Source organism: Anopheles gambiae, chromosome 3, assembly GCF_943734735.2.
Source record: "Anopheles gambiae chromosome 3, idAnoGambNW_F1_1, whole genome shotgun sequence".
In the NCBI taxonomy this organism is placed as follows: domain Eukaryota; kingdom Metazoa; phylum Arthropoda; class Insecta; order Diptera; family Culicidae; genus Anopheles; species Anopheles gambiae.
In genome coordinates this window covers 96,704,858-96,727,965 of record NC_064602.1, presented here as the reverse complement: position 1 = coordinate 96,727,965, position 23,108 = coordinate 96,704,858, and the positions used below count along the sequence as shown (strand labels likewise).

At 47.7% G+C, this 23,108-nt stretch overlaps 3 protein-coding genes across 21 annotated transcripts in view; 1 reads left to right on the top strand and 2 right to left on the bottom strand.

Annotated features, from left to right (window-relative positions):
• Positions 1 to 26: 26 nt before the first annotated feature.
• On the bottom strand, positions 27 to 4,629 carry LOC1280428 (lysophospholipid acyltransferase 5). 4 transcript variants are annotated; one of them, XM_320281.5, is made up of 6 exons: positions 4,485 to 4,629; positions 3,349 to 3,564; positions 2,487 to 2,711; positions 1,919 to 2,413; positions 1,548 to 1,852; positions 27 to 1,468 (listed from the first exon to the last, which is right to left on the bottom strand). In XM_320281.5, exons 2-6 carry the CDS (start codon positions 3,428 to 3,430, stop codon positions 1,133 to 1,135), a joined length of 1,443 nt encoding a protein of 480 aa, XP_320281.5. In that variant the 5' UTR covers positions 3,431 to 3,564; positions 4,485 to 4,629; the 3' UTR covers positions 27 to 1,132. The 4 variants fall into 4 exon arrangements, with proteins under 4 accessions (XP_320281.5, XP_061515901.1, XP_061515903.1 ...); XM_061659917.1 differs by having other exon boundaries at positions 3,872 to 4,588; XM_061659919.1 differs by having other exon boundaries at positions 4,213 to 4,490.
• Positions 4,630 to 6,902: 2,273 nt separating this feature from the next.
• The window catches only part of LOC3291539 (neuroglobin), an 81,121-nt gene continuing 64,915 nt past the window's right edge, over positions 6,903 to 23,108 (bottom strand). Inside the window, exons 1-5 of one of the 7 annotated variants that reach the window (XM_061658438.1) lie at positions 16,583 to 16,998; positions 15,840 to 15,984; positions 14,309 to 14,870; positions 12,083 to 12,314; positions 6,903 to 11,795 (exon numbers count right to left, since the gene is read on the bottom strand). In XM_061658438.1, coding sequence (XP_061514422.1) covers positions 11,583 to 11,795; positions 12,083 to 12,314; positions 14,309 to 14,511 — 648 coding nt within the window. In that variant the 5' untranslated portion in view covers positions 14,512 to 14,870; positions 15,840 to 15,984; positions 16,583 to 16,998 and the 3' untranslated portion in view covers positions 6,903 to 11,582. Of the gene's footprint in view, positions 11,796 to 12,082; positions 12,315 to 14,308; positions 14,871 to 15,046; positions 15,069 to 15,839; positions 15,985 to 16,532; positions 16,999 to 17,027; positions 17,126 to 23,108 lie in introns of those variants that run through there. The other 6 variants (XM_061658439.1, XM_061658437.1, XM_061658435.1 and 3 more) reach the window with 6 other exon arrangements.
• The window catches only part of LOC1280429 (putative polypeptide N-acetylgalactosaminyltransferase 9), a 60,876-nt gene continuing 56,606 nt past the window's right edge, over positions 18,839 to 23,108 (top strand). For 7 of the 10 annotated variants that reach the window (XM_061658412.1, XM_061658408.1, XM_061658413.1 and 4 more), the window contains exons 1-2: positions 18,839 to 18,996; positions 22,056 to 22,193. The gene's annotated coding sequence lies outside the window, so the exon portion shown is untranslated. Of the gene's footprint in view, positions 19,227 to 22,055; positions 22,194 to 23,108 lie in introns of all 10 variants that reach the window. The other 3 variants (XM_061658405.1, XM_061658406.1, XM_061658407.1) reach the window with 3 other exon arrangements.

The following is a 23,108-nucleotide window of genomic DNA, read 5'->3' as shown; positions in this document are numbered from 1 at the left end:
GGAGCGGGAGCCAATCGAGCAGGTTGTTTGTTTGTTTGGTTTAATTTGTTTCGTTTTAATTTTCTCTTTTTTAACTTGTATCATGTCTCTCGAATCGAAGAATATGACTAGTACTGCTTTATTCTAAGGGTATCGTGGATTCTAAAATTAACTCCCTTTTCCCCTCTCTCCCCAAATCTCGAACGACGTGTTCTCCTCTAACATCCCCTCGGCCGGATGTGTGTGTGTCTATTAATCGCAGTTTTGTTTTGTTAAAAAAAGCTCATCAACTTTAAGAATTTGTAAGACGGGTTTGGTGCGCTACTGCTTTCTCTCCTGTCCCGCTATTCTTCTTCGGTGAGCTTTGTGGGCTTGAACGCGAGCTTGAATAGGTCGGAAACAGTGGGTAAATATAGTGTGAGTTCGCTCTCTGGAGTACACCAACAATATTTTGGGTAAATATTCGCTCACACCGAAGGGTTTCGCTTTCTTTAAACGCTGGAAGATGATAACGAGGCAGAATAAGTGTTATTAGATAAGGATAGCTAGGAGGAGGAGTATAGTTTTTAGAGGAGGAGCATTAAAGCAGTAACTCCCCCGGAGGGGGGGTGCAAAATTTGTCTTTATCGCGGCGCCCCGTGCGATGATCTTCATCATCATCGTTGTTGTCTTCTTCGTCCGCACTTCTCGGTCTCGATCTCGATAAGCAACACAGTGTATGAGCGCATTTCTATAAGTATAGTTAATAGGCTAGCCGCGTGTGTGTGTGTGTGTGTGTGTGTGAAACGTGTGTTTGTGTCGATAAACTATGCGTATTTCAACGTGCAAGAAGAAACAGGGATGGCTTCGAATATACTTGTGTGTGTTTGTTAAGAGGTGCGGCCGCTTGGAGCATTACTTTTCGTTGCGCGCGCGTTCTAGCGTATTTGCATCTGATTTTGTTTTTACATATAAAATTGGAGAAAAAAAAAACAATGTTGTGGTGGAGGCTTTGCATTTGTGTGGTGTCTCTGTGTGTGTGTGTTTGTGTGTTGGAGCAGAGGCCGCCTATTTTCGCTTTCTTAAAAAACGAGATCTCGCGTCACGGTCGCGCAAAAAAAAAAACAGCGCGCTAGAGTACGTTAGTGCTAGGTTTAATGGTGTGTGTGTGTGTTTAGTTGTCTTTCTTCACTTCCGCAGTGGCGGCGGGAGCACCGGCTGGAGCTGCCTCGGTCTTGCCCTTGGCGGTGGAGGAAGAACGCGGTAGAACGGCACGCAGGATCGGAGCGAGGAAGATGTTGCCACTGATGAAGAGAATGAAGCCGGAGAAGCGCACCACCGTGTAGATGTGCCACCATTTGTGGAAGCTGAGAAACACGAACGGCACCAAACACCAGCCGGCCCAGACGATGGTGTAGTACTTGAGCGCGACAAACACGAGCGCGCGCAGCAGCGGCTGCTGCTGAAGCAGTTGCTGTAGCTTTTCGTTCCGCGCAAAGATTGGTTCAACCTGCGCAAAGAAGGAAAAATGGGAAACGTGATGAGAAAAACGGCACTTTTCTCGCATCGACCACCAAAGCCTAAAATACCTCCTTCTCCATCCGGATGACCATGAACTCGAGCAGGAATGTAATGTAGTAGCCGCTGTGGAAACCGTGCCAGATCGCGAGGAAGAACAGTGCGCCCAGATGCGACAGCATGCGGTTGTTCAGGAAGCGCAAGCGCTTGTACACGTAGTTGGCGACCCACGTGTTCGTCTGCACGTTGAATGACTCGACGTAGTGGCCGTACTTGCTGGTGTTTTCGAACACGCCCACGCGGATGTTGCTGCAGCCGGACAGCTCGTCCGAGCAGTACTCCCGATCGCCCGGCTTTGCATCGATGTACGTGAGACCTGTGACGAGGTGCGATTAGCATCCACCGGCTAATTGAATTATCTCCCCCAATTCCCGAAACTCACCGTAAATGACGGCCGCACCCTCCGCCAGCAGCCAAATCGAGATGTACTTGTACAGCGTAATGCGTCCCCAGCACCCGAGATAGATGTGCTTCATGAAGAGCGACTCCTGCTCGAACTCGCTCGACATCAGGTACGCGTCGGAGACGTACTGCGTGCCGACCTGGTTCACCACCAGATAGAACACGCCCTGCAGGAACTTCTTCGTCGCGTAGGCCGGCGCGTTCTGCGTGTGCGACTCGTACGCACCGGCAATGAAGCGCTGATAGCGCAGGAAGCTAAACTGGGGCCCCACGAGCACGGTGGCCGGGAAGTAGGTAAATGCAATCAGCTCGAGCAGCGACGGGGCGGGAATGCACTTGGCGTCCGGTTTGCCGTCCGCCTCCTTCTTCCTGCTGTCGGACAGGTCGAACGCGAGCCCGATCAGCCGCAGCACGAGCACGCAGTGCGGCATGGTCCATTTGATGTCGTACGTATCGCTCGTCGTGTAATAATAGCCTGTGCAAGAAAGGGGGAATATTGTTAGCAAATGTAGCAAAGAAATTGGATGATTTTTTGATCGCATACATACCAATTAATAAGTACCCCATATGGTAGGTGAAGCTCACCGGCACCAGCAGCCTGCTCGTGCCCAGGAAGGTGTTGCACAGGAAGCTAACCGCAACGGCCAGCAGGCTGTGGTAGATGTCGGTGCCATAGTTGAACGCCACGATCGATAGGCCGGTGAAGGCAATGTAGAGATTGCGCTGCGTCGCGCCACCCTTGAGCTGTCGATAGACCGACCCGATCGGATAGGCTGTTGTGTGTGTGTGTGTGTGTGCGGGGGCACAACGCAATCATCATCATCATCAACATGATTGTAGGGATTCATTGGCGACGGCGGCGGCGTGGTCGTTGGTGGTGGAGCGTTTTTTGTTCATTCCCGCGCGCACGAAGGAAAGTGCAGAGTGAAAAGCGAGAAAGAAAACATAAATGTTAGCAGACGTTAAATATAAAACGGCTAAAAATATATGCCCACTCCCCCCCACGTCTCCTCGTTCCGCGTGGGGCCGGCCCACTACATTCAATCGATAGACCGGTATAGGCCGCCACCTGCTTTCTTCCCTCATCACCACCACCACCACCACACACTCCATCATTGCGCGAAATGGCGAAAGGCCCTTGTGGTGTGTGCATGCAATTTGTGGGATTCGCCACCCCACCCCTAATGTTGCCGTGCGCTATGTTGCAAGTGTGGCCAGCCAGCCAGCCAGCCCGCAGTTATATCACGGCTTATCGAATGAGGGGCTTTTCGTAACGCGGACAGAGGCTGCCCTCCCTTGCACACATGATGGTGAATTAGCAATGTTGTTGCGTATCTGCTACGCGCGTGTGTGTGTGTGGTACGCACACGTGTCTTTTGCACCGAAAAAGAAAAACACAAAAACGCTTACCAAAGAGAACGGAAAGAATGAGCCGAATGGCGGGTACGGATGCACCGCTCGCACTCGCAAGGGCTTCCACCGGGTTGATCATGTTGCTGCGTGCTCCTGGCCGGTTGCGGTAAAAGTCAACGATTTTCCCCCGGCGATGGGCGCCACTGCTTCTTCTCGGCCGTTAAATGCCACGTTCACGCGGGCCTTTAGGTGGGTGCTTGCGGCGCCGTCAACCTGATTTACACCCAAAAGAGAGACGAGCAAACAAAACAAAAAATTATATAATTTATGTAGTTTATCGCACTGCAGCAGTGGCAGCAGCACGGAGCGAGGGCAGCGAGGGAGTGCAACGCATGCCTCAACAACAAACACAGTTCAACAACAAGGAGGCCTTGGATTAAACTTTCCAACCCTTAATCCTTCGATAGAGAGTGTGTTTGTGTGTGTGTGCGAGCCTGCGAGATGGCCTTCGCCTTCACGGCCTGACCCTTCTTCAACCGTGGCTTGCAGTTATTGCGACGTGTTGTAATGTTTTTCTTACAGAGCGCTCGGGGTTTGACACAGTTTCCAAAACGCGGACGCGCGCTCGGGCTCGATCAACACGCAGCGTGCGCTATCGCACCACAAACACGACTGACTGATGATGCTGTGTGTGGCTGTGTGCGACGGGGCTAGCGTAAAATCGGCGTAGTAGTAAAACGGCTCCTAGATGCGAGGCCAGCCAAAGGAGAAGGGAGATGGCACACAAGATGCAAAACAAGGCCCCGCAACAAACACACACACACTTTTCTCCTGTGTTTTGAACGGCACCGACAGTAAACAGCCAAACAAATGGAACCTTCACGAACGCGTGGACCACACTTTTCCGGCCACAAAACGTACTTTTCACACTTGGTTCATTCATAAAACTGGTCCCCCTCTCTGCGGTACTGCACACGGTGGAAAAATCGACAAACTAATCGAATTAAGGTAGCACCACTTGCACCTGCACTAGTCAGTCCCAGGTTTTGCTGTGTTTTTGCAATGCAAATTCCGCTTCCCGCCGCGGCCAGCGGGGGTTCGATGTACGGATGCGAGTGGTACAAATTCGCGAAAAAGGTTACAAATTTGCCCGAAAAAGACCCCCCTCACAGCTCCGGAGGAGGAACACTTACGAATACAACTCGTCGGTGGTAATCAACAGTGTGGCCAGATTATTTTGGCAGATTTCGGCAGGAGCACCAAGGAGGAGTCACTCTGCCCGCAGGACAAGGCGAGCATTCTGGCGGCCACCCTTCAAAAGCCCTCGCTCGAAACGTCAAAAACCGTCACAACTACTTAAAAAAACGTCGCCAGCGAGAGAAAATCGCACCAATTGGTGACGGTTTTTTTAAGTAATTGTGACGGTGGATAAATGAAAAATCGGTAGTTTTAGGGTGATTCTCTGTGAATCGGTAGGCATATAAAAAATCGGTAGGAATAGAGATAAATCGGTATATCTGGTCACTCTGGTAATCAACAGAATGCGTGTTGCAAAAACGAAACAATCGAAGCCGTGGCCACATGAAAGCGTGAAGCGTCGGATACGGTGCAGGTACGAATGGAATATAAATATGGCTTTTAGACACCAGAAAACGGTAATTTCTTGTTAAAAGAAGAAAAATGGTGTGTTTATGTTGCTCATAATTGTAATTTTGTGTAACTGATGCAGGAAAATATCATTTCCGTGAGTACGCGATGGTTAAGCTGTGGCCAAAGCTGTGCAACATGCGGCAAATGACACATCAACTGTCAAACGCAAGGTGTCTTTATTAAGGAGGTGAATTGTTAGCGCGTTTTCCGGGCGCCATCATTGAGTATTGTTATGTCAAATTGCATACAATTTTCTATACCCACCTCCAGCCCTCCCTGATTTTAATACCGGAGCCCCCAGTATTGTTATGTCAAGTCGTGAAATGTCAATTTGCTCTGAAGCACTTCACCTCCTAATATCCATACACCTTGGTCAAACGTTCAGTTTGACGGGAGTGACAGTTGTTTGAGATGAACGCAAGGTGTATGGATATTAGGAGGTGAAGTGCTTCAGAGCAAATTGACAATTCACGACTTGACATAACAATACTGGGGGCTCCGGTATTAAAATCGGGGAGGGCTGGAGGGGGGTATAGAAAATTGTATGCGATTTGACATAACAATACTCAATGATGGCGCCCGGAAAACGCGCTAACAATTCACCTCCTTAATAAACACACCTTGAGATGAACGGTATTTTACAGTAGTGGGCATGACTTTTGCAACAATCACAATGTAAATGATTGTTTTCGTGATTTTGCATCGAGACTTACTTACTTACTGTTGTGGGTAGACGTGCCGAGCCCTGGATTCGCCGTAGCAGTTGCGCTGCTGCTGGTCGACATCCAGGAATCGACACTGCGCTCACGCACACTAATACGCCGCACTTAGCGATGCGCGCTAAGTGTGTGCAGAGCGCACCTACCCGGGGAGTGTGTTACAGGCTACCGGTCGAGCAGGGCTCCCGGTAGGGCTCACGGTTCGGCTCGTGCGCGCGGCCCCATACTTCAATGTATTGTGTTTTGTGTTATTATTTATTATGTAATTCGTGCAATAAATGTGTAAATAGTTGAAAACATAAAACTTACTTACTTATCCGGCGATACAACCGCTTTACGGTCGTGGCCTGCCTCAGGAATCACGTCCTCGCGCCTTCGTCTGCCAATCCGTTATCCCGACCTTAATGTCGGATGTCTCCACGCCATCTTGCCATCTCAATTTGGGCCTACCACGCCTGCTCTGTCCTTGTGGACGGCCTAAAAAGATTTTACGGGCTGGTTTCGTCCGTTTCCATGCGTACAACATCGCCAACCTACCGTAGCCTGGCGAGCTTAATGTATTTTTCTTTACATCTTTTTCTTCTATGGCATAATAACAGTGAGGTCGGTCAAGGACTGCCTGTATCACTAGTGGGCTTGGCTTTCAGTGACTTATTGATTACCCATAGCAGTATAGTCAGTCCTATGCATGGAAGCTTGGTCCAGTTGAGGCTTAAACCCTTGACGGGCATGTTGTTATTAAGTCTTACGAGTTGACGAAGAGGTTTTCGTCCGGACTGGACTGTTGCCATGTCTCAGAGGCGTATGAGACTGGGACGACTTCAAAAGTGCGTTCATCTATCTGTACGTCACGCCTCCGTAGATTTGGATTATTTATTGGTAGAGCCGCTGATGTTGCCATCATCTGCTTGGTCTTTGCCTCGTATTCTGAAATTATACAATTATTTTCTAAAAACAACTTATTAACATCATTCTAATTTCTTTCGGTGATGTAGATGCTGGTGAGATTTGAGATTAATTACAATAAAACAAAATACCAGCAGCAAATAATGGCTAGGGCAAGTCATGTATCCAGCTACGAATCTGTCCTGACCCAATCTAGAAGGTTCTTTAGGCGAAAAGAAGTCCAACTAATTCGGTTAGTGAGTTTTAGATACATAGTTTGCATAGGCTTTGCTCAATTGCTCTCACTCTTAATGACGTGTTGCACGTCAAGAAAAACGCAAAGCGGACGCCCAGTGGTTTAAAGCACATTTACGAAATATTTTTATTACTATACTCTTGTACAATACAATATCATTTTTTTCTTCTTTTCCGTTTTGTTTTCATGTTTTTCTTCTTCTTCTGTTTTGTTTTGCTTTAATCGGTACAATATTTCATGCATCAAGTGTCAATATTTGTTCTTGGCGACCCAAAACCTGTTCTTTTGCGCGGTTGTTGCTCTGTCTCTCTTTCGTTTTCTTTGTTTCTGGTAATGCAATCGGATTATGCGCATTTTGTTTGTTTGTTTGTTTGTTTGTTCGCCACTTCCGGAAACCATGGAATACTGTATGTTGGTGGTCCGAGGGTTTACTGTCCACTGTCTGATCTCTCACCCCCCCGCGGCTTCCGCACGTCAGCCGGCGTAACCCTTGATTTTGTTTCTCTCTCTCTTTCTCTTTCTTTTGTACGTGTGTGTAGCCTCTAGTTTTGCTGGAGAGTTAAATACGCAAAGAGTGTGTATATCTGCTGGGTTGTGCCATTACTTTTTGTTTCTTGGTTGGTGTGGATCGTAAGGGGATCGTAGTACTACTAGTGGGGAAAGAGGAGAATAGCGGGAGATTAGTGGGCCCTCCAAGGTCCAGGCAATCCCGGAACGATCATCGATCGCCCCTGCGTACGATCATGCTCATCGGGCTATAGTTATACCATCTAATTGACCTTATTATATGTTTGGGTTTGATTTGAAGCGTTTTTGGTATAAAAAAAAATCCCAACGGAAATACGGTGTCCAACTACCAAAAAGGGGGAGGGGTGCGAGATTTGTCTTAACGGTAGAGTGTTTTGTGCAGAGTTGGATGTGCTCCATTGTTGCTTTACAATCAGGGCATATGGGGACGCCTGGTAGAAAGTAAAATCGAAAATCGAAAATAGTAGTTGAGGTTCGATTTGAAGATGATCACTTCCTTCACAAAAAATGGCAAGGAAAGTGAACGTCAGCCTTGATGTTTGTTGTGTCCATTTGCGGGATTTTGTTCCGTGTGTTCCTGATCGTTCGCAAACTTTTGGCGCAAAATTGGTCGCCGCCTTGATCGCTGCAGTGTTCGGTTTCGGTGTAGGTTTTGTTTGTGTGATTTGTCTGCCTTGTTGCTGCTGCTACGTTTTGTTCGGCGCAGTTTGGTTTCCATTTTTATGTTTTGTGCTGTTTGCTGATTGATTGTGATTCTGTATCGAGAGGTAATACACTAACAAAACGAGTAAACCCACACAGCTTTAACTCATATCACTAAAACGGGCATCACTAGTTGTGCTACATTTTTTTACTGTGTATCATCTCCCCTGTCGCTCTCTCTCTCTGCCTCTCTTTGTGTGTTTTCTTTTTAGATGAATATTTTCCTCTTTTTTTTATGCTGCCACGCGGCTATCGCTTCTCTAAACATTTCCAAACACGCGCGTACGACGACTCGCCATTTTCCTAAAGGAAAATCCAACAAAAAAGTGATGATTTTCTTTTCTTTTTTTTTTTAATTATTATTGCCAATTTGTGTTACTCGTCTCGAAGCTCGTCTCGCTATAAAAATGGAAAACGATTTTCATTTAATGTTTGCCTCATCGGTTGTCTGCCGTTGCATTTTTTTTTGTCCATCGCCCTCACCCTCTTTTTTTTGTTTTGTTTTGCTTATTGTACAATCATACCACTACCCAAAACACTCAAACGGGAGCGCGCCCATCGATCAACGGAACGATTGGGAAGAGATTGAGATTGATCAATTGATCGCTTAATCTTACCATCTCGCCCAACATGGAGCGCCCAAACAAACCCCCGTGTACCGTTGATGCGTTCTTCTTCTTGTGCTTGTTCTTGTTGTGAATTTGCTGCCACTGTGGGGGGTGTTTTTGTGTGTATAAAAATGGTTCAACATTCATCCCTCAGCTTCACAATGGTTGTCTCACTACAGTTTACAGTACTGTTTCTACCTGTTTGCTATGTATAATATTTCTTTTTTGCTTTTGATTCGTCACTGTACGCCGCACTGTACTACTTCTTCTTTTTTCCTTTTCTCCGAACCATCTGGAACAATATTTCTTTAGTATGATTCTTTCGCTACTTTTCTACGCACGAGTTTTCCTCTTCTTCTTCTTCTTCTTCTTCTTCTTCTTCTTCCTCACCTGCTTCTGATCGCAAATTGCTCTAACACCGTGTTTAGCGCCGCTGGATCGAACACTACAAAGATTCATGTATTTGTTTGCACTACGGGTAACGAATAACCCTACCGTTTGTTCTGATGCAGTGACGCGATCACTCACGTCCCCTACACTAAAGCTGACACGACACGAGGGCGCCTAAGATCAATGTCTTCTTTCACGCTGCTCCGATCTTTCTTTTCTGAAGGGTATCGTTTGTTTGTTTTGATGATCGATTTAACTACTTAGTATGCCTGCCCCTTCGCAACATGGATGATGATTGATGGAACCGGGAAGGCCTGATCTATCAAAGGGGAGCATCCAAATTGCCCTCCAAATGCGGCGGGAAGATCAATTTGTCATCCGGGTTGCATACCGTTAGGCGGTTTGTGTGAGAAAGGTACCCGAAGCATCGGCTAACAACTGGCTTACTCCCTTTCTCCGGCAAGACCTTCCGCCATGATCATGAAATAGTTGTTAAGGGTTAGCTCGGATCTAGTGCGGGGAGGACTTCCCCTTTTCTTTGCTTCTAATTCCTACCATCCTCCTCATTCAACACTTAATAGTACGTTTAACTGTCGCTTTTTGCACTACGAGACCGTCGTGTTTTGGGGTTTGAAGCGCTCGGAAACTGGACAATTTGCACTACGCGAATATAAAAGGATCAACTACACTCACTCGTAACTTGTTTCTCCGATGTGTGTTTTTGTGCGTGTGCATGTGTGCGATTGGGTGTGTATTTTCTTGTCTTGTGTTTTCCTTTTTGCATAACAATTTCGAACAGCTGTGAACAAACAAGATGAATACCGTTTAACGCACACGCCTGTCCCGTGTGTTTCGCTTTGACCAATTGCAATGAAACCGAAACGTTTGCACATCCGCTTCTCAAGCTGCCAATACATTCGGGGGAGGAAAACAAATTGCCAAGTACTTTTGACTTGACTCTTTTCTGTCGCGCTGAACATCACCGACACCGGCCGAATAAAACCGATCATAAAGCTACTTAAGCAGACAAGGATCACTTAGTATTTCTGATTATGTAATGGTAATGGCCTCCTTTGCTTGCGCCTCCTTCCCTCCAATCCAACACAGGGTACATCTAAACTAAAAGCAGCCAACTCACTTCAAATCACTTTTCGAGCTTTACGGAATGCACGACTTCTTTGGAAGCAAATCCACTATCACTCTAGTCTCGAATCCGGCCTCCGGGGAAAAAAAGCCTAAAAGCTTGGTGGATTTACTCTGCCTGTCTGATCAGGGTAAAACTGGAGTCGGAAAAGATGCTGAACAGATGATGGGTTCGTCTTTGGCTTGGTAATTCTGTGCCACAAATCGTACTGCACCTTCAATACGCCTAAAGGTATACCATTCGCATGACAAAATTACCCTCTTACAAGCTTCTCCATGCAGCTGTTCATCGTCTTTCGAGCAGTTTCTTCCCGCCAATGTCAACAATGAGTTCTCCGTTCTCGATCGAATGTGGGCTATGGCAAACGCATCTACTAATGCATCTCTTCGGTTGGGATTTACTTCCTTTGCTCTCGTTTACTACACTGCATCACTACCACTAGGTTGCACTATTATTACTTTAATCATAATACATTATTATGAGACATTCTTTTCTCCTTCCATTTTGTGTTTTCACTTTAAGGCTGCCTGGTCGTACGATCAATTCTTAGGAGTTCGCCCGCATGACGTGTTCCACTCTTCGCATCATCACACGCTGAGCACGATGGTAGTCGAGTTCAGCTTGCAATTAGTCTCGGCTAGTTTATCGTGTTTGAATATTTTATCGAAATTTCTGAACGGCTTCGTCGAAACTCCCCCAACAAAAACACCGTTAATAGGCTCCCAATATCCTGCGCACCATCGTCCCATCTGCTCGCCGGTCACTCTTTGGATGTAAATACCTTAAACTCACCTGCCCGGCCTCCAGAAGAACGGGGAGCGGTTGTGGGATAATAGGTTTCCCGCTTGAGGAGAGGGAGCTGGAGACAGCCTCCGACCTCCGATTTGGTATGTTCTCACTATAAAATGATATTTTGCCTCTCGCCCCTGCTTAATACTGCTGTTCAGCTGTCCCAGGGACATTTTAGCTTCTTTCTGCTTCTTTCTAACAGGTTGCCGTGGCTATCCTCCACGGCGGGATTAGTTCTACCCACCACACGCTAACTCTACAAATGGCGCTCTTTTTGTCTAACGACGACAACGACGACGATTTCGATAATGTATATGTATGCATATACCACACACACACACACACACACAAGCGCACGCTGGTCAGCAGAAGAGGATTTTGGAGTGGCTGCTGTGCCGGGAGTCGGGTCCAGGTCCCCTACCAAGGACCTGCACATTGGCAGGCAGGGATGCGCAATGGAGAAGCTTTAATGGAGGACTCCGCTGATGTGTCCCGTCATCATCATCTCGCCCACGTAAAACTAGGCAACACTGTTGTGTGGGTTGGTATGTGTGTGTATGTGTGTGTGGTGACTATAGCCCTTAGCCATCTAGGAGGTGCCCCTGCGTCTAGGTGGGCGCTCAGGACGCCCGGTTCGGTTCGTCGCTCAGCTTGGTGGCGGGCGTACTGCTGGAGGTGGTGTTGTCGACATTGTTGTTGGCACTTGCTTCGTAGCCCGCTACCAGCGTTTCGATGATGAACTTGATGGTGAGCTTGTAGATTCCCTCCACGTTCTGCGTGTACCGATCGCCCAGCGTGGTCGAGACGGCGGACAGGAACGGTTCCTCGATGCGCTGTTTTTGCGGGCAGGTTGCGGTGGAATACAGAAAGAAACCCGTGGGTCAACAATTAGTAACGAAATTAGACGCCAGGAAATTAGATGGAGCGAAAGGAAAATTCAACGCCCATGATTCAATTAGCGATCGATCCGACAAATTCAAGCAAAAAAGAGTCCCCTTCACAGAGAAGTCCTTTTTTGGTTGGGGGGGAGAGTTTTTTTTGTCGTATGCTGTCTGAAAGCTTTCACACCACTTTTGCCCCCATTCGGAGGGTGGTGTGCGTGTGTTTGTAATGCAATTACCCAAAAATACTCCTGCTTGAAGCCGGGTATGCGCCGGTGGGACGCACCGACCTGGTGGATGAACTCGAAGAACGTATCCAAATCGTCCAGCCCCCGGATGCCCTCGTCCAGCGTGTTCATCACCTTGTTCGCGTGCTCCTGCAGCTCCTCGGACGTGGCCTGCTCCTCCTTCGTCTTCAGCTCCTTGAATTTGGCGAACATGTTCAACAGGTCCGCATGCTCCTCGAACAATCTGGAATCAGAAATGTAGTGGAAGGGGGGTGGGAGGGTGTGAAAAACAGAGAGTATGAGTACAGAGGGAGAGGGGTGTCGAAACAGGTGCCAAAAAGGATTTGTGAATATTTTATCAGCACCGAGCGCTTGTATATCTAGGTTGATGGATGATGGATAGAAAAAGCAGCAGAGGGCAGGGTTGGGCGGGGGTTCAAGGGGAGGAAATTGACAGGAAGCACCAAAGGCACAAGTTTCCCACTTTGGAAATACACACACAACATGATGAGCTATTTGTGTAACGGTTGCATGTTACGAGCTCATTCTAAATGCGAAAGTGCTGTTACACCGATTGCATAGTTTTAGGCGTTTTGTTGGGCTCGGCTCACAGCGAACGGGTGTTTATTACGAGGGCAACTACCAATTGCTACCTGGGGCTTCCAAAACAAAACAAAAAAACTCCACAAAAGTTGAACTTGTTTGACAGAAGCACAGGTTGAAATGCATAAATCAGTTCCATTTACTATCGGGATGGAGAGGCAAAAAACAAAACAAGAAAAAAGGGTGTTTCTTTTCAGTAACAAATTGAACAGATTTCGTTGCTTCCTTTGCTGTCATTTGATCCGGGAAAGAATGGGGTGGAACGCAGGGGTAAAAGTGTAAAAAAGTTCCCTCCCTTCTCTCTCGCTCCGCTTCCTCAACGATCGCTAGAACAAACGGCCGGGCAGAGATTGAGTTTTCTCGTACGTCATCTTTCGGCCTCCGTTTCCTGTCCGTAATGCTTCAGGCCACAAACCAGGCAGCAGCAGCAGCAGGCCGACAGCCTCTAAAGCAGGCCAGAGCAGAGAAATAAAAATAGACATCCCCTTTCCCGACCAACGTGTGGACATATTCACGAACAAGACCTCCCATCGTACGGATGGGCGCCCACCAGCGTCGGAAAAGGTCCTTTTCACGTAGCCACTGACAAGGGAATACCGGCGAACGCAAGTGCAGATAAAACAAAAAAATAAAGCCTTCCCTACCCTCAAACCCCCCTTCAAAAGAGGACGAAGCGGCCCTCTCATAAAGCAGAGCGCAAGGAGTAAAAAGAGGACCCCCGTCACGGTTCGTGCTGCTGCTGCTGCTGCCTTTTTGTTTTTGTCTTCCTCGGCTTGGCGGTTCCTTCTTTCGCACGAAACGGCTCCTTCCGGTGACCCCTCGCGGGAGAGCCCGTAGTCGAATTATAGTAAATCAATTTTGTTTATGACACCCGGCGACGACGGTGCTGCTGCTGCTGCTGCTGCTGACCCGATGACGTCGGTCCACCGGGAGAGATATTCCTTCGCGTGGCCATCCATCGTGTGTGTCCTTACCTTTTTGCTTCGCTCGTTTTTATTTTTGTAAGGTGGTTATGGGGTATTGGACACAGTAAAAAAAAGAGAGAAAAGATGCGCCAACAACACGCCACACCACTTGGACGGAGGACGGTCTCAGCCGTCTCGCCATTCAAAGCCCACCACAGCCGATGAGCAGGCTTATTGATTACATGCTAATTTTTCACCGGCACCCACCGAACCGAACCATAACCAGGGGGCTTCCACCAACGCCGGGCGGCTTGATTTATTGGAGGACCTGCAGCGGCGGCAGGACCATCCTTGTTTATGGGGGGGGGGGGGGGGGGGGGGTGCGGAAACCCCAGGGCGGGTCCCCGGAACGGAAACATAAAACCGATGAAATAAAACATCATCGAGCGCCATTCGGCTAGATGGATGGGTGCTGGCCGGAACTAATACGCCCCAGCCCTGTGGTCGAAGCGAACATTTTTCGCTCCCTTCCCTCACTCACTCTCTCTCCTCCTGCCCTGTCCAATATCGGTGCTTATTACACACACACACACACAGAAGAGGGATGGGAAGGGGATGTGGTGGAAAAAAGGAATCGATCTCACTCGATTTGCCTGTGCCGGAAGCTGGCGTGAAACGTGCAGGAAGGACATTGGTACATCTGGGAAGGCAAGGGGGGGAGGGGACTCACTTGATGAACATGGTGATCCCGGTCGTCTCCATCGCTCGGCTGATGCCCTTCCACGAGGCCACCATCGTGTACTTCTGCTTGGCGGTGAGCGGCAACCGGCTGTCCACTGGCGGGGGCCCGCAAGCGTCCAGGCTCGGGAGATTGTTCGACTTGGAGTTGCCCCCGTTGCTACTGCTGGCCAGCTTCGTTAGCTCACAACCCATGGCGTTTTTTTTTGGTTCTATCTGTTTGTGAAGTCTGTGTGTAAGTGTGAATGTGTCTGTTTTTTGCAAATGTTTTGTATTGGTCTTGTTGTGCAACTTTGTTGCTCGCTTTTGTGCGTTCGTTTCCCAAACCACCCAAACGGGGTGAACCGCGGAGAGGATGAGTAGTTATCGCATTTTGGTTACCATTTTTTACTTCTTCACTTTTTTCTCACTTTTTGCAACTCTTTTGCTTTCCTTTTGGGTTTTTTTATTGCCGTTTTTCACTTTTTCACTTTTTTATGCTGCTTTTACCAACTTTGTTTTTTTAAATTCCTGTTTTCTTTCACTTTTTCACTATTTTCTCTTCAGTGTAATAGCTGTAACAAAGAATTTTATTAGCATGGGACTTTCCTTTCCCCGTTTTTTTTCTCTAAATCACTAAAACACAATCAGGTTTTGATCCCAACCACAGACCGGCTTTTTCCACCGTTTCCCCCCCCCCCCCCCCCGAACAAATGATGAAATGGCACCGCCAACAAGAGCACACCCGTACATATGTGGATCAGCTATAGCCCTCCGATCCCCTCACTACTACTAAACAACAAGCGCTCCAACAACCTCGAACAACAGCCAGCAGCACTATTGTTTCAACCACGTTGTTTTGCACTCTTGCCAGCCGGGAGCACTTTTCGCTTCGGTTCGTTCGGGGTTTATTATTTTCGCTTCCTCCCGGATGCATTGCAGAATCCCGCGATTTGCTCTATGTATCTCTCTCTCTCTCTCTCTCTCTCTCTCTCTCTCTCTCTTTTCTTAGGTACACTAACACACTTGCAGAGAGCCACTAACACACACAGTAGTTCGTTCGGTTGCCCCACTCTTCGGCTTCGGCACAAAACCGTTGCCTAACGTGATGAAAATGCTGTTTGTAAAGGTGAGCAGAAAGGGAATTTACGGGCACTATTATCCTTGGTGTGCTCACCAAATGGAGCCAATATACGGGGGGTGGTTGGGGGGGGGGGGGGGGGGGAGCTGGGCGACGAACTAAGAAGTGGTAACAAAAAGGATGCACAAAGAAGGAAGAAACGAACACAAAAAATAAAGCACTCAGCCTCAGATGTGGAAGGAAAGGGATGTGAAAACGGGGAAAAAAGGGGAGAAGCAACCATCCAGGCCTGCAGGACATTTGCTGCTTCGGTACACTACAATAACACACGCTCGCTATAAACACACATGCACACACACACACACACACAGAGACAGTGCGCGCGGCCACTTGAGCTCGTCGGGGTTGGACAAGCGCTTCAAGGGTCCTGGAGCACGAATTTTGATGTAATACACTTAGCTACCTTTATCTGATTGCCTGCCTATCCACCCATCCACATAATTATGCACACACACACACACACACACAGAGACATAGGCCCACCCACTCACTGCGAGTGGCTTGCGACATATAAGTGTGACTCGTTTTTTCTAGGACACACTCTGCAACTGTAATAAAAAAATAACTTTGAACCGTGGGGTTGGTGGGAGGTTTCCTACTTGAGGGGTCTTATCTGCGTTTGCTCGATGTTGCTGTGTAGCCAGCCATGTTCCCGTTTTTTTTTTTGTTATGTGTGGTCCTTCGAAGCCCGAAACCTCAACCCCACCACCCGCCGTGATAACCCCCTGAGAGAGAGAGAGAGAGAGAGCGAGAGCGTGCCCAGCGGTAGTAATTCTACGCGTCCAATTCCTGGCTATCCTGGAGCGGTTGCTCGGTCTTAAAGCCTTTCCCCTGGATTAAGAGAGCATTACTTGTGCCCTGGTTACTTGGAACTAAGCAGGGGGGAGGGATTTGAGGTACTTTATGTGCCACTTGCAGGTCGGTAAAGGATTCGTCTCTCTCCTCCTCTGTTCAAGGATTTAACACGCGGAGGTCCTGAGCTCCCAGGCCCCGTTTCACCATCGACAACGCTTTTTAACGACCGTTTCACACGAGAACGATAACTCCCACCAGCACCAGAACAGGCACAGTTATTGCACAGTGTCGCACAAGCCACCTTTCCTCACTGCTGGGAGCAAACCGCACGCTGTAACAGAATTTTCCAACCTGAGCACTGAGATTTTCTTCCTCCCACAGACCAATCCACTGACAAACGAGCTCCTGCTGCACGGATGGGAAGGCCACGGTGGCATGGATCGCGCACTGGACGACGCAGAAATCAATTCACTGGTGCACACTATACCCTCTGGGGCGCAACGGCCTCTGCTGTGGCCCGTGGCGTGTTTGGTTCTGCCGTTGCTGCTGCTGCTACTGCCTTCCAGGCTGACTCCGGGAGGTTTCGCTTGCAACACACTGCTCACACAGGCCAGGCCAGTGTCGTCGTGTTGGATGCGCGCGCGAACCTGTCTCTGTGTGTGTGTGTGCGCGTCTGTCTTGTCTCTTCCAGCAGGGAAAACCCGAACCAGCCGAAGGAAACACACCACTCCGGGAGCTGTCTATATAAAACCGAAGGAGGGGGGAAGAATGGGAGGAAGGCCCTGGCCACACTCACCAAACACAGGGAGGGCCGAATAGACGACGGCACGGCCACCACTGCACACCAGCGGGTTTTGTTATTCAATGTGTGTTACGGTGGAGGAAAAATCCTAGGCGACACTGAGGGCGCATGTTCGAAGATTCGCGCTCACTTGGCGCTCTCTCTCTCTCTCGCGCGCGCTTCCCAGTAGTGGAACGTTTACCTTACTGGCTGGCTCTCGGCTGGCCGTTACGCTCACCTTACCTACCGCTACCTTACCCATCCCCACCCAAACAGGGGGCAGGGATTCATTCACGAGCAGCAGCAGCAGTTTTTCCCGCTAGATGGAAAAACTGGGAGTATTGATTTTTGAAGCTTTTGCTCACCGCTCACACACATCTAGAAGCGTGCGCGAGCCACACATACACATCGGAGACTCATGTGCGTTTTTTTTGCTTTGCTTTGCTATGCTCCACCACCCTCGCACTTCGTATTAATGGACTTTGTGCAAACAAGGGTTATCGTTAAGTTCGGGGAGAGCGAGAGAGAGAGAGAGAGAGAGAGAGAAAGAGAGACTACAGAGAAAAAAAAACTGATGATTACCGGCAGTTTGGAAAAACATATTTGTAACCTATTTGATCATGGAAACTAATCGCTGGGGAGTACCCAGGGCACTGCCCCCTTTTACTTAGAACGGTAATAATGAAGGAGGACGAATCGACGGAAATTTGTTACAAAATCGTTAGCACGTGATATTGTTGGTTTATTGTTTCGTCTAACAATGGCATTATACTTGTTTTAGTAAATCGGGAAATATGGAATGTATTTATTAAAAAAAAGAAGTAATGATCGACTTGAAGTAGATTCTCTTGCTTTAGGAGCAGATTGTTTGAGAATTTATTCAAACATAAGCGTTTAAAAAATTCGTGGTAAAAATTATATTATATTAAAAAAGACATTGAAGGATTATTTGAGTTGTTTGTTTTAGCGATCAAGTGATCTTAAATGCTTTGTTTATTAGCAGATTATGTTATATTTCATTCGAATCCTTGTATTTTTTAGTTTAAGCCGTAAAATGTATCTACAGAGGTTTGAATTTGAAATATTGAAATGATCCGGGTTTTTCCTTTGGTCACGTGTTAATATTGGATTAGAAAAATTTTAATCGTAGTCCAATGTTATTGAATCTAACAAACTAATCTTATTTTTTAATCAGTAAGCATAAAAGTAACTTTGAAGGGTATAGACCAACTAAGTGTTTTGTTACAAAAAAAAAAAGAAGAATGTGATAGATAACGAGAAGAAGAAGAATATAAAAAGAAGGATGTGAGGAGAAGAAAAATATATAATAAGAAGTGGAGTATGTAAGATCATAAGAAATGCAGAAGATTTTTCGTTTTAATACCAGAAAGTCGCATACCTCACTATATAATTTGAAAAAAAAAAATATTGAAATGTTTCTATTTCCGAAAGCTACAGCAACCCCTGCAAATGAAGCTTCGTTAAACAAATGTAGCCAGGTGACGTATGTTTCGTTAAACGCAAACCGAAAGTATCCGTGCGAAATGGCTGGAATTTACATTTATATCGCGTTGCAGCGTAAAATAGAAATAGTTTTTGCTTGAAATAGAAAATCTGCCTGGGTAATTGCTAACTAAAATGACAAAATAACCCAATTTTTATATCAAACGCTGTTGCTTTTTAGCCAACGCGTCGCCGCGTCTCTAACCCACAGTGCGCGCAGCATAGCGCAGCATAGAAACGAAGGGGGAGAAAAGAGAAAAACAACAACAAAACCACCAATGGGCGCATGAAGCAGCAGAGCAGGCAGCGAACGCGCTTGGTGCTCACGAGAAACGTCGGCTGGCTGCTCGCACGAAGTTCTCTCTCATCACTCGAAGCGAACGGACGTGCACAGTGCGTGCGTGCGGTGTCGTTGCTGCGTCCGCGCTTACAACGCTTGCTCTTGGGTTTTTTGGGGTGTTAAATTCTACGTTACGCAAAGGTACAAAGCAGGGAGTTACTAGCATCGTAACCACAAACCCGTTTAACCACAACAAACGGGCGAAAGGGCACGCTTTTGTTTCGCCCTTTCGGTACGGTGTAATGTAGAATGTAATGTAAAAGTAAACATACGTGCGCGTTTCGGTGTTCGCGTTTCGTCAATTTCAAAACAAAGTGTGGCTCTACCGTTCAGTGTGTATGTGTGTGTGTGTGTGGGTGTTTGAACGGTGTGTAAGTGTGCCTTCCGGTCGGTGGTTGCCGATTGACACCAGGCAACAAACTCTGGCTTGTTCCGGAGGTTAGGATTTTCCGGGATTTGCTCTCCACCAGCCGAGAACTGTATGCGAAATGACATCCTGTTGTGTGTTTGTTTGACCAAGCTTGCTCATTGGTGTACGGGTGTGCGTGTGTGAGTGTCTCTGAGTGATTGATGTAACCTTTTGTTTGTGCCACTGTGTTTGCCAGGATATAGTAGGCTGTACACTAGTTTGTTGCCAGCGCCAAAGCCCAATATCCTTCACACACACCCCCCCCCCAGGAAGACAAAACAAAACCCAAAATGTCAAACATCCTAACCACGTCCGCACACGCAAACAATCCAAACACACATTCCACCAGAAAAGGAACCAGTTTGATGGTTTGTTGTGTGTTGGGGTGAATGCGAACACCGGTCGTGATTGTGCGTGTGTAAGCTTCAGCAGAGAAGCAGAGGCCGTGGCGTTTTGGAAGGAAGAGATTGGCCGTTCAAGAAGAGAGAAAGACAAACACACCGAGAGAACGGAGAACGGAGAGCGATATAATGCGTCAGGTGTGATTGCAGGTGAATGAGCGTGTTCGGCCAGGAGCAAAATGTGTTGTTTTTTCTTGCCTTGGTCGGCTGTGTGTGTGTGCGATGAAGCCTCAAAACGAGAAGGGAATTGGCCTTGCTTTCTCTGCAGCATTCCTTGCAGTGAGGGATGCTTCGCGATAGTTCCCCGGATTTTGGAAAGCTGTCGGCGGCAGTCTTGGGCCGACTTGGGCAGTCTTGGATTACGATTGCTGTTCCAGAGTTGTGACCTAATAAGAAGGCAGTGCAAATTACGGGGAATCACTTCGTGTGATGCTCCCTCGGCGGTGACCCACTATACTTTGTTGAAGCTTCTGTTCTGTTGCCAAGGATACAGAAGAATGTCTTCCCCAAGAGAGATGAGGCACAGATGAGGCCTACTGTGATGGTCAAAAACACCACGCGACCTACTGTACCTCTGTAATTCTGACGTTTCACCCTCTCTCTCTACTTTGATGATGATGGGGCCTTTAAGCGCAGGCCGATTCGCGGGGCTATGAAGAACTCCCCGAGCGCTTCTTGCGCCGTTCTTCACTGCGGCGGAACCCGTTATCTATTCCCAATTTATTGGTTCGCTTTTTGCAGGTTGTTCTCTGTAGAGGGAGCATGGCCCGAACACGCGCCACCCCAAAAACGCAACGTAACACGTTGCCTCACAATTCTTCGCACAAACAGGTGAAGCCAAAGGGGAAGCAAACGGTAACGGAGAGGGCTTCGTGCGGGAAGTAATCGATAATTTTTGGACGGTTAGTTGCGAGGCCTGCTTTGGTTTGGCGGTTCGCAGGCCGTGTATTATTGCCGTTGTTTGCGTATGACCTTCTTTGCGCGAGTAGGTGTGTGCGTACCTGGTTTTGTGGAACTCCCATCGTCCCAGTTACATCCCAAATTTCTACATCTTTTCCCACTACACGTGTTGTTTGCAAAGGATACAAGGAACATTAAGTGGCGGTTTCCCCTCAACAAAAAAAGCACAAACATTGTGTTGGCCGGAGTTCTGGAGAGTCGGTAGAGTGAACGGTGGAACCGTGCAGCACTTACTACTACCCTTTGCATGTACCGTACTGGAACATGTTATGTACATGGGTTTCCCCACAAGGCACGCACGGGAAGTTTGCGGGAAGTTGAACGTTTGTTCCTGGGAACCGAAATTTGCGTGCCCTGCGAAGCATCTTCCAAGATCTCGGTTGGCGACATTCGGCGAAGGCAAAGATTGTCTCGGGCAGGGAAAGATTTAGCTTGTGCTTTCCTGGTAAAGGTGGTAGTCTTCGTGTTGTGTGTACACTGTGTGCTTGCTTTACAACCGTCGTCTTGAAAGTTTTGATTCCTTTCAGTATTCCCGCGGGGCCTTGTCTGGAGATCGTGTAAAACAACAGCTTTCTGGGTATTTTTTGCTTGTTCATCCTTGGAGTTTTGAGATCGAACAGACAGCGACAGTTCTAAGAAATTCAAAGAAATTTTAATTTGAGAATGTTTAGATGGGAGGAGTTGAAGGTAGCCTAAGATATGCCGCAGGTTACATCTTCAACGGTACACAAGAGATTGAGCAATGTTCTGACACAGTTGCGTTGATGTCAATGATAGAATTCTACCCAAGCGATATCTTATTGCAAAGGTGAACCACCGTCTCTAGGACGCCCCCGAAGCGGTGTCAGATACCACCTGCAGTCAATAATGAATTGGATAGCCAAGAACACAGCAATGACACACACAAAAAAACAGCGGAAGACTAAAGACGACTCCAACCGACAGTGGAGGCATCCCAACATCCACGAGACGCCTTTTGTTGCGATCAAAGTCTCGTCTCTTGCGTCTCGCGCCTTAGCTGCACCACCCATTTCAAAGTTGAAGATCTCACCCTCATCACAACACACCCTGGGTCTAGTCGGTTCCGTTTCGCTATGACGGCAAAAATGTCAAAAGGTTGCAGCACCGACGAGAGCGATTTGTGTGCAAAAGTGTAAAGTGAAAGAGAAACCGGTTGCTCGGCGAGTCGCTCGTATGTGTGTGTGGGCAACAGCTTGACATAACCTCAGAAAGGTCGCCACTTAGTGTTTGTAGGTTGTGTGTGTGGTAGGAATAGGGAGGCTCTAGCCTAGCGGTGAAGAAGCGATTCACCTCCAATAAAAGCTCGATGGCTGATGGTAGGCAGGAGTAGCAACAGTAACAACAGAAAAATCCCCTCCCCCGTAGTATCATATCATATTTAATCCCAACGGTATTATCGTGTGTAATAGGAAGCAAACCATCAGAGCGTGTGTGTGTGCCGAGAGGTGACAGATAACGTGTGACAAGTGGCCAAGCAGGTAGCGGTGTCGAAGTTCCGGGCAAAGGAGGAAAGCATCCTGCGCGGTAGTTTGCGGCACTGATAAGAGGTAAGTGTATGTCGCCAAATTGAATTAGTTGTAGAATGGGCATCTCGATTCCTAGATGCTATCAACTCCCACTTTAAAGATGTCAAATGGAAAATGGAGAAGAAAGCAATAAAGCAAGAACACAATTTTTCGTATCCATTTTTGGTGCATTTGAACTTTCACCATCCCTTCGATTTGCACATTTCAATGCTGATCAGAACCGTTAAGTGAAAGGTTCTGCGAACGCAGCCTCTTAATCTGGTGCACAATCACATTCGAGAATGGCTTTTAGAAAGTCCATCTCTACCACATATGCTTCAGAATACCCCAAAAAGTACCGTTGTGAAAGGTGGATGCGACTTGTTTTTTTTTTTGGGGTAGAGAACTTCGACATTCTTTTCCAATTTGGAACTGTCGTATGCCCTCGGCGAAGAGCAACTTTCCTTTTGCCGAATTGTTGGCAATCATCGGGTGACCCTTCTTGAACAGGTTAGTCGTGCCCGTTGGCAGTGGTACCCGCTCACTTTTCGGCCGCTGTATTACAAGTACTTGTAGTAGAAGATGGAGAGCATATACAGAGCCAACGATGAACCCAATGTCAGAAAGTCGTCGTCATCGTCGTCTGCTTGTCAATCAAATTTGCCCACGTGCCACCACCCTCGCCTGTGATCGCCCTGTAGGCGATTATGTTAAGCAATTTCATGTTATCATTGCTGGACTTGGAGCTGGTTACCCCCTTTTAGCGAGTGAAACATACCCACGAGCACCAAAAGGATTGTTTCGACGGGGAAGTGTGTGTACTCCCCCTTTGTGTACCGTCTTGGGCAATGTTGTTGGGATTTGATTTTATCTGTTCGTAGGCGTGTACATGTTTGCCGCCGTTAGCTCAAGATGTTTTCCCGTCTTCAACCCAGGCACTGCTGGGGGATGGTTGGG